Source organism: Elephantulus edwardii, unplaced genomic scaffold, assembly GCF_000299155.1.
Source record: "Elephantulus edwardii isolate Elephantulus edwardi_28Jun2011 unplaced genomic scaffold, EleEdw1.0 scaffold00004, whole genome shotgun sequence".
NCBI lineage: Eukaryota > Metazoa > Chordata > Mammalia > Macroscelidea > Macroscelididae > Elephantulus > Elephantulus edwardii.
In genome coordinates, this window is record NW_006399754.1 from 37,950,148 (window position 1) to 37,960,765 (window position 10,618).

Sequence of the window (10,618 nt, forward strand, 5' to 3'; positions counted from 1 at the left end):
AAAGGAATTGGCAGACACAAAAGAGTGTTATGAAACAATGTATGAGCAAGAGCCTGTGGTGGTGAAGAAGGAAGTTCAAGCTGCTCTGAACGAATTGGCAAAGAGCAAGGCCCCAGTAATTGCTGACATACCAGTTGACATATTTGAACAATTGGATGTTGCCCTGGACGTGCTCACCAAGTTGTGCCTAGAAATCTGGAGGACAACCACCTGGCCAACTGACTGGAAGAGATCTGTATTTGTTCCAATCTCAAAGAAAGGTGACCCAACAGAGTGAGGAAATTGCTGAGCAATGTAATTAATATCACATGGAAGCCCTATATAGTCTTTGCAATTACTTGTTATGCAACAGAAAGCTGGACAGTGACTAGCGAAGACAGAAGGAGAGAGCTGTGGTGCTCGAGAACAGTATTGAATATACCATGAACTGCTTCGAGAACAAGCAGGTTCATCCTAGGGAGGGTGAAACCAGGCTGCTCCTTGGAGGCAAAGATTTTGAAACTCATTCTGACATACTTTGGACATGTTGTGAGGCGAGACCAGTCCTTGGAGAGGGATGTCGTGCTTGGGAAGGTGGAGGGACAGCACAAGAGAAAAAGACCCTCAGTGAGATGGATTTACTCAGTGAATGGGGTAGTGGGGGTGGTTGTGTCAGAGACAATGAGATTTGCTCAGGACAGAGCAGGGTTTAGGGCTGTTGAACATAGGGTCACTATGAGTTGCGGGAGACTGAAGGGCACATAACAACAACAACAAGATTCTGCTGAAGATTATCCAAAACGACTGGAAGTGCCAGATGTGCAGGCTGGGTATAAAAGAGGTTGTGGTACTATGGATATTATAAGATATTATAACTAATGTTCGATGGATCTTGGCTGAACGCAGAGAGTACCAGAGGATTGTCTGTCTGTATTTCATTGACTATGCAAAGGTATTTGACTCAGTAGATCACAACAAACTGTGGCTAACTCTGAGGAGAATGGGAATCCCAAAACATTGATTGTGCTTATGGAAAACCTGTACTTGGAACAGGAGGCAGTTGTCAGATCAGAGCAAGGAAACACTGCATGGTTCAAAATTGGGAAGGGTGTACGCCAGGCCTGTGTCCTATCTCCATACCTTTTCAACATATGCTTAAGAGATCACCTGGGAGACTCGACTCTGTATGGAGGAGTGTGACATCAGGATTGGAGAAAGACTCATCAACAACCTGCGTTATGCAGATGACACAACCGTGTTTGTGAAACTGAGGAGGACCTGGAGTGCTTGCTGCAGAAGGTTAAGGACCGCATGCAGCAGCCTTCAATATGGATTGAAGTTCAATACCTAGAAAAAGATTCTCACCACTGGGCCAACTGGCAGCATCATGATAGATGATGAAGAGATTGAGATTGTTAACAGCTTTAGTTTACTTGACTCCACAAGCAATACTCTTGGTACCAGCAGCCAGGAAATTTAAAGACAAATTGCATTGGGAAACTCTGCTCTCAGGGACCTGTCCAGCTGACTGAAGAGCAGCTATGTCACTGTAGACACTAATGTGTGCCTGATCCAGGCCATTGTCTTCACACTTGCTGTGCATCAGAGAGCTGGACAATGACTAGGGATGATGGAGAATTGATGCCTTAGAGCTGTGGTGCTGGACAAGAGTATTGAGTATACCATGGACTGCTAGGAGAACAAACAGGTTTGTCCTAAAGAGAGTGACTCCTTGAAGACAAGAATTCTGAGGCTTCGTCTGACATGCTTTGGGCATGTTGCAAGGCGGGACCAGTCCTTGGAGAGGGACATCATGCTTAGGAGGGTGGAGGGACAGCATAAGAGAGGAAGATCCTTAATTAAATGGATTGATGCAGTGATTGGAGTAATGAGGATAGGTGTGTCAAACACAATTAAGTTGGCACAGGTTAGAGCTGGTTTCAGTGCTGCTGTTCTTAGGATTGCTGTCAGTCGTAAACTACTCAGTGGCGCATACCAACCACGGTTCACAACATTGTCAGGACAGGTTTTACCATTGCCAGTTTGCTGTTCTTTTGTCTGTTGTTTCTGGTTACTAAGGTCTGTCTACTTTCCTTTGACGTTTCTGTGTGAAGGACTTCACTTCAAATTTCTCATAATTTTGGTGGTGTTTTCACATATTCCCTAAGTTCCTTCTTTTCTTCAAAGGTTTTACTTTCTCCTTTATATTTGATGGAAAGCTTTGCTGAGTACTGCATCCTTGGCTGGCAATTGTTTTCTTTTAACTTTCTGTAGATGCCGTCCCATTATTTTCTAGCTCGTGTGCTTTCTGCTGAGAAATCAGAACTTAATCTAATTGTTTCTCTCCTTTGTAGGTGACTCTGTTTTTCTCGCACTGCTTTTAGTGTTCTATCCTTATCCTTTAATTTGGATAATTTGACTATGATATGTCTTGATTTTTGTTTTCTTTTTTTGGTCTAGTCTATTTGTTGTTCGCTGTGCTTCTTGAATGTGGATTTCTCCTTTCTTCATAATACCTGGGAAATTTTCCTGTAATACTTCTGCCACAATTTTCTCAGTGCATTTTTTGTCACTCTCATGTTCTGAAATTCTAGTTATATGTATGTTTTTCTTTTTGATGTCATCCATATGATTCTGTTGTTTTCTTCGTTTTCTTTACATTTCATCTCTCATTTTACTTCTAGTTTGTTTCCAGGGAGACTCTTGTCTTCCAGCTCACTGACTCTCTGTTCCATCTCTTTTGCTCTACTTTTTGTTACTCCAGTGTGTTGGACACTTCTGCCATTTTGGTCTTAATATTCTGGATTCCATTTTCATGCTTGCTTTTTATTTCTAATACTTTGCTGGCCTCTTCTTCTGTAGCTGTTTAAATATATGCACATTAACATATTTCTTTTGGTTCTCTCTATCTGGGGTATTAATTTCATCGGCTTTCTTAGGAGAGAGTAATTGTTTGGTGGTTTTTTTTTTTCATGATGACAGAGGCAGAGTACTGCTTTCTTGACATTATATAAGTCTTTTCTTAGTAGATGTTAGGCTGTTGTAACTACATAATGTCCCAGGGAATGGCAATGTTCTGTGAAGGATCTGTGTATTGATGTACCCTTCTTGGGCAAAGTGGAACCAAAGTGGGATTGTTGCCCTCCAGAAACTGTGGCTCCACTGGGCCTCTTCTGCTTGAGCTTATGAAATCCCACGTGATGTAGCTAGACAGCAGTGTTGAAGGCCAACGTAGGGATTAACTTTTATAGAATTCAAATGAAAATAAGTAAGTAGCATAATACCACTCTTGTGTGTCTGGTGCAAGCAAAGCAGGCAGCATTATTTATTATTTTGTTCATTTGTTGAAATTGTTAGAGATTTCTTATATTTCTTAAGAGTGTTTCCTTTTTCATACAGAGCACCTTCAAGTTTAAATCTGAGAGTGATATTCATCTGGCGGAGCATCACAAGCAGGTCCTGTATGATGGGAAGCTTGCAAGCAGCATTGCCTTTACCTACAACGCAAAGGCCACGGACGCGCAGTTGTGTCTGGAGTCATCACCAAAAGAAAACGCGTCCATTTTTGTGCATTCTCCCCATGCGCTCATGCTGCAGGTGAGGGAGAAGGAGCCTGGGTTTCCTGTATTCTTCCCTAAGAATCTGATTATTACTCATCTTCAAGAATGCCTCATTTTGTTTTGTTTTCTAGTCTTCGAATGATGTTTCTGCAGTTATTTCTATCCCTCCCTTTTTCTCTCTCCTTGTTTTTGCTGAGGGGGAAGGGAGACAAAAGTTTTTTATGGATCACAAGATGAATGAAGTGTGAAACACAATATGTATGAATTAAACACAGTATATATCAATTTTGTATGTAATCCAGTATTTTTTAAAAAAGACTTTACCTGGGCCTTGTTTCCAAGGAGCACTGGTCTGTAAGTGCTGAGTCGCCAAGTGAAAGGTTAGCATTTCACACCTGCCCGCAGTCAGCTTCCAGAAGGATTCATTCTTGGGACGACTCCTGGTAGTTCTTCTCCGTCACCCAGTGCGAGTAGGATGACCAGGGGGGATTGACTCTGACAGGAGGGTTGGATCTTGCTCCCTGGTAGGTAAACTTGTCATAACTAGTACTTATTGTGTTCAGTATCTACTGAAATCAAACTGGTTGCTTTTCTAAGGAGACAGTTGTTAAATATAAAAGTATAATTTAAGAACTTATTATTTAAACTATCAAGCATCAAACGTCAAAGTTACCTAACTATTTTTGTTGTTGTTATGTGCTGTCTGATTGGAACCGACCCATAACTGACCCTCTTGCAGCTTCTCAGAGGCTGTGTGCTACGTAGGAGGAGAGGGGCCCTCCTTTGCTCACAGAGTAGTCGCTTGATTCTAATCGCACCTTTGGGGGCAGCTTCTTCCGACTGGGCCAGGCAGTCAGCTGTAGCTGTTGTCAGGTGCTGTTGGGTCCGCCACAACTCAGTGACCCTGTGGATGCAGTGTCCTCTGCCCCATCCTGTGCCACCCTCAACCTCTCTGACAGACTTGAGCCCATGATTACACTTACTGTGTCAGGCCATCTCGTTGAGGGTCTTCCTCTTTTTCTCTGATGCTCCATCAAATTTATCAGTAGTATTTCTTATTCTGAAACAAGTTCTTTTTATTTTGTTGTTGTTATGTGCCATGCAGTCGCCTGCAACTCCTAGCATCCATATGTACAATAGCTCTGAATCACTCCCTGTCCTGAGCAGTCTCGCTGGCTTTGACACACCTACCTCCATTGCCCCAGTTACTGTATCAGTCCATCTCATCTGGGGTCTTCCTCTCGCGTGCTGTCCCTCTGTCCTTCCGAGAATGATGTCCTTCTCCAAAGACACTTTGGTCACATGCCCGAAACATGTGAGTTGGAGCTTCCTAGCCTCCAAGGAGAGACTTGGTATGGCTTCCTATTTTCGGTGTAGAAGTAATCCAGTGAAGACTTGAAGAGTGTTGTTCGGTGCCATGAAATCAGTTTCTCTTCATGGTGACTGACTCTTCCCCTTTTGTTCCATCCTCACAATCAAGTGTCTGTCCAGTAAGGATCTTTATGTCTGTTGCTGACATTCTACTTTCCCCCGAAATTCCAAGTTTAGTTGGTTTCAGATATATCTGACAGAAATACTTCTATTAAAAAAAAATTATGTATCAAGTCATACAATTGAGAGCTTTTAAAAATGTTGACGAATGCTGTTGAATTGTCTTGAAAAGGCAGTCCCTTAGTGAAATGGATTGACACAGTGATTGCACCAGTGAGCTCCAGAGCCCAGAGAGGATGAGAGTGGTGAAGGATAAGGCCAGGATCAGGTCTTTTGTCCATGGCATTGATTGCTTTGAGGTAGAGCTGACTTAATGGGCACCCAAGAGCAACAACAAGATCAAAGGGTTGGGGACCAAGAGATAGTCATGAGAATTAGCCCTTAAAAGTTTATGAATATTTTTGTTTTTGAAAACAGGATGTGAAGGCTATAGTAACACATTCGATTCACAGTGCGATTCACTCCATTGGAGGGATTCAGGTGCTTTTCCCACTCTTTGCCCAACTGGACAATCGGCAGCTCAATGACAGCCAGGTGGAGACGACAGTTTGGTAAGTGTTTCTGCTCTTACTGAGAGTGATGGTCTACTCAGTACGCTTGGAAAGCCGTGAAGTTTTGTATCCTTGAGGTGCCAGGAGCAATTCCTGTAGGAATAAGGCAGACAGATATTACCAGAGTTTTTTAAAAAGTGACATTTAGATTCTGATAACCTAAAGGAATGACTTCGTTGTTCCTAAATCTTTTCCCGATCTAGTATGTCGTTGTTTTGTCCCAGCCGGTTAGGGCAGACCCATAGCTGAGCCTCCAGCGTGTTTGCAGAGGCAGTAATCACAGGAGAGGACATCGCCTGTTTCTCTCCCACAGAGAGAGCTGCTGGATTCAAACTGTGGGCCCTTAGGGTGGCAGTGCAGCACCATACCACTAAGCTACCAGAGGTTCTCTGTAAGTACAGTTTGTACTTGAGGAAAGAAAAAAAACACAAAAAAACAAACCAGCTCTGATCTTGACCTTCACAAGTGCTTCTCATTTGCATTGTCCATGGAATCCTGTGTGATTGAAGGAGATTGCTAGGATGGAAGCACTGGGCAAGTAGAGTGTTGAGTGAAGTCGGGCGATCTGTGTCTTCAAGGGAACATGACTCTGTGGTGATGTTGTTAGGACACATGTCGAGCCCAGTGTTGACACAGCTTTTCTCTGCATAGAGATAGGGAGTCATGTGTCAGAATCTAGACCTAACCAGAGGCATACCAAGGCCATGCAAAGAGGAATGATCCTCCAAGAAAGTTAATTTTGTGTAAGATTTTTGTCACTTCTCTTTTTTTTTAAAAACGCAATACCAATGCCTCAAATGCTGATTTAGTCTTCTGCTTTACAGTCATTCATGAAGGAAGTTAAGCATCAAAATATAATAGCTATTTTGACTGTTTATGGACATGTTTAGAATATTAAAAGAGCAAATGACTTAGACAAGCATTCATTTTAACTTCACCAGTAGCATAGAAGTGCTTCTCTAGTATGTGTGTGTGTGTGTGTGTGTGTGTGTGTGTGTGTGTGTGTGTGTATATGAGATACTTCATGGACCATCCAGCTTTGAATTGATGGAGAGCTAGTGAAACAAGCTGAAACAAATGGAGGGCTCATGGCATGATATTGTCATATTAAACAGATAAACAAAATTAGTAGACTAACAAAATTTCATATTGCTAATGATGTTATTCCTGTATTGGGATCCTCTGTCAAAAGTATCAGTCCAGTTCTACATGTGATGTGTTCAAATACAATATTGACTCCCTTCTGTGGGGTTTATACTCTTTATGCCAATTTACTGTAAAGGCTGGAGTTTGTAGTAAAAGCTTTAAAGGAAAAGGAAATCCTGAGGTCATGCCCTATGGTGATAAAATACTTTGCCCTGAAAGTGTAAATGATTTCACCAGGGGACAGACCTGCCTAGTGGAAAAATCAAAGTTCAACTTCCAGTCCTGGATTTAAATTCAGATATTGTCCTATTTATTATTGAAATGAACCAGGACACATTGTGGTCAGTTATTGAGAAGTTCTGTGCTCTGAATAAGTAGTCTGAGAAGAGGTAAGAGTTAAAGTGGCCTCTATGAACTCCCTTGTGCAACAGAAATACTCATTAATTAAGATAAAATCCGTACTGTAACTTGAAGGAGAATTTGCTCTGTGAAAATTAGGAAGAGTGAATTGTTTCCAGTATTCTGAATAAAGTAAGAGCAATGATTGATACCGTCATGAATAATTATTATAAAATATGGATGTTAAAACCATACTCAACAGAATATCTGGTCTGCTCATCCAGTGTATATGGCCGTTTTTCACTACTGGTCTTCACACTCAGAAGCAGGATTGGCTTTCTGCTTCTTAAATAACAGGCCTTTAAAGATCCTCTGAACACTAGAGGAGGATAGCTCTGGTAGAGTAGTGGTGGAGCCCAGTTTGGAAGTCAGTTGAAGCAAGGAAAAGCCGTAACAGGCACCGTTTAATAACTGGAACGTGAAATGTACGTAGCTTGAACGTTGGAAAACGGGAAACTGTTAAAAATCAAATGGAACACGTGAACATCGATATACTAGGCATTCGTGAGATGAGATGGACCAACTTTGACCACTTTGAATCAGATAATCATATGGTATACTAGACTGGTAATTTAAAACAGAAGAAGAATGGTGTTGCTTTCATAATGAAAAAAGTTGATTTCAAGTTTTATCTTGATGTACAAATGTGGTGAATGATAGGATAATATCCATATGCATACAAGGAATACTCATTAACGTGACTATTATTCAAAATATGCTCCTGCATCTGGAGCCAAAGAGGAAGAAATTGAGACTTTTTATCAAATCTTGCAATCTAAAATTGACTGAACATGCAATCAGGATGTGATAATTGGTGACTGGAATGCAAAAGTGAGAAGCAGTGAAGAAAGGATAGAGGATGGAAACTACGGGCTTGGTGATAGAAATGAGGCTGGAACTAGAATCACTGCATTTTGTATTTACACTGATACAAACGATGACTTTATACATGGATCTCGTCTGACAGGCTGCATAGGAATCAGATTGACTACGTTTGTGGAAGAAATTGTCGGAGAGCTTAATATTGGCAGGGTCAGACCATAAATTACCCATATGAAAGTTGATAAGAAAGTAAAAAAGTAGAAAAAAGGAAGTAAAATAAGTCTGCAGGAACCAAGATACGATCTTGAGTCAGTTCTCTCTGAATTTCAGGATCATCTTAGGAATAGGTTTGAAGACCAGATGAGCTGTGGGGTGAATGATATCCAGGATATGCTCCATAAAGAAAGCAGAAGGTCATTACGAAAAAAAGAGGAAGAAAAAATCGAAAGGCGGGTCAGAAAAGACTCTAAAACTTGCACTGGAGTGTTGAGAAGCCAAAACAAGGAAAACATGCCGACATGAAAGAACTGAACAGACAGTTTCTAAGGGCAGCGGACAAAGCAAAGTATTATAATGGAATGGGCAGAGAGCTGGAATTGGAGAATAAAAAGGGAAGCACTTACTCTGCATTTCTCGAGCTGAGAGAACTGAAAAAACAGATTTAAGCCTCCAGTTGCAGTATTGAAAGATGCTGTGGGCATTATTTTGAATGGCCCAGAAAGCATCAAAGGAAGGGGGAGGGAATACACAGAATCACTGTACCCGAAAGAACTGATCGGCACTCTGTCCTGTAGGGTGCTCGGCATTGCAGTCCTGGCAGTGGCGGACCGTGTTCTGGATCACACTCTCCAGCTCACTCCCTGCCACTGAGTCGGAACCTCTGCTGGCTGAGCCCCGGCAAGTTTTCCGGGACTGTAAACCACAGTGGAGATTGCCAGTCTGTCCTGAAGAGCTCCTGGTGGATTCGAACCTGTGGAGAGGCTCCACCTTTAGGTTAGCAGCCCCACTCCCTTTGCAGTGTGCTTGCTGTTGTTGTCTTAAGGCAGGACTGACTCCGTGCTGACCCTCCAGTGAGTTTTCAGAGGCAAGGGGGGAGGGTACTCTTCTTCCATTGGCGTAGCTAGTGGATTTGAATTGCATGCCGTTAAGACTGCCTCTCAGCTGCTTGCTCAGTGTTTCTTTTTCTCAGGATACTGTTGTTGTCCTGTTCTGCTGAGTTGACCAGGACTCATAGATACCTTATGAACAGTGTCTCTGAATTTTGTGCTGTCCTGAGCCAACCTCACTATCTCTGATATAGCTGACCTCAGTGCCACAGCCACTGTCTGTCCAGGTCAACCAGGGTTTTCCTTTCTAGTGCTGAACCCTCTACACATAAGCATGACATTCTTCTCTAAGGACTGGTCCCTCCTGAGGAAATGCCAAAAGGATGTGAGAAGGAGCTTCAAATTCCTTGCCTCCAAGGAACAATCTGTTTTCACCCTCTGTCTGACAGGCCAGTTTGTTCTCTTGTCATTTCATGGTATGTTCAATATTCTTCTCCGGCACCACAACTCAAAGGGATTGATTCTTCTTCTGTCATCCCTAAGTCTTTGTCCAGTTCTCTGATGCACAGCAAGAAATTGACAAGATCATGGCCTGCATCAGGTGGATCTTAGTCTCTATACGGACATTTTTGCTTTTTAGCGTGCTGGAGAGGTCCTGGACAGCAGATTTTCCCACTGTAATTTGTCTTTTGATTTCCTCACTACCGGTATAAGAGTGTTGAATCCAAGCCGGATGAAGTTGCTAACAACCTCAATCTCTTCTCCATCTCTCATGATCCTGTCTATTGGCCTAGTGGTAAGGATTTTTGATTTCTTGATGTTGCGATGCAAACCATATTGACATCTGCAGTCCTTGACCTTATGCAGTAAACACTTTGAGTCCTCCTCACTTTGGTGAGTAATGTTATGCCATCTGTGCAGTGCAGGTTGTTGATAAGTCTTCTCCAATTTTGATGCCACACTCTTCTTCATAAGGTTCAGCTTCCCTAATGATCTGTTTTGGATATAGGTTAAAAAGGTTTAGAGAACACATACATCCCTGACACACCCCTTCCTTGATTTTGAACCAGGCAGTGTTATTTTGTTCTGTTTGGACAACAACTTCCTCATTGATAGGTTTCCCATGAACACAGTCAAGTGTTCTGAGATTCCTCTTCTCAGTGTTAGCCACAATTTCTTATGATCCACAGAATCAAATGCATAGTTGATAAAACAAATAGATACCCTTCTGGTACTCTACTTTCAGCCCAGACCCATCTGACATTGGCAGTAATAGCCATCGTGCCATGGCCTCTTTTAAACCTGACTTGAATTTCTGGCAGTCCTATATCAATGTACTGTTCAATAATCTTCAGCAAGAATTTGCTTGCATGTGATTGATATTGCATGTGATAATTTCTGCATTCAGTTGGATCACCTTTTTTCGGGATAGGAATAAATATGGTTGTTGTCCAGTCAATTGGTCAGGTAGCTGTCCTCTAGATTTCTTCTGACAAGCAGGTGAGTACATACAGGGCTGTATCTGTTTGTTGAAATATGTCAGTTGGTTTTCCGTTAATTCCTGGAGCCTTTTTTTAAAATAGTTTTTTTTTAAATTAATTTTAATGAAAGTTTACAGAGACTT

At 42.0% G+C, this 10,618-nt stretch overlaps 1 protein-coding gene across 1 annotated transcript in view; it reads left to right on the forward strand.

Annotated features, from left to right (window-relative positions):
* Window positions 1-10,618, forward strand: part of NBEA (neurobeachin) — a 924,058-nt gene that overhangs the window by 166,865 nt on the left and 746,575 nt on the right. The window contains exons 12-13 of the mRNA XM_006879639.1: window positions 3,379-3,576; window positions 5,448-5,581. Of these exons, the coding sequence (XP_006879701.1) occupies window positions 3,379-3,576; window positions 5,448-5,581 (332 nt within the window). The remainder of the gene's footprint in view (window positions 1-3,378; window positions 3,577-5,447; window positions 5,582-10,618) is intronic.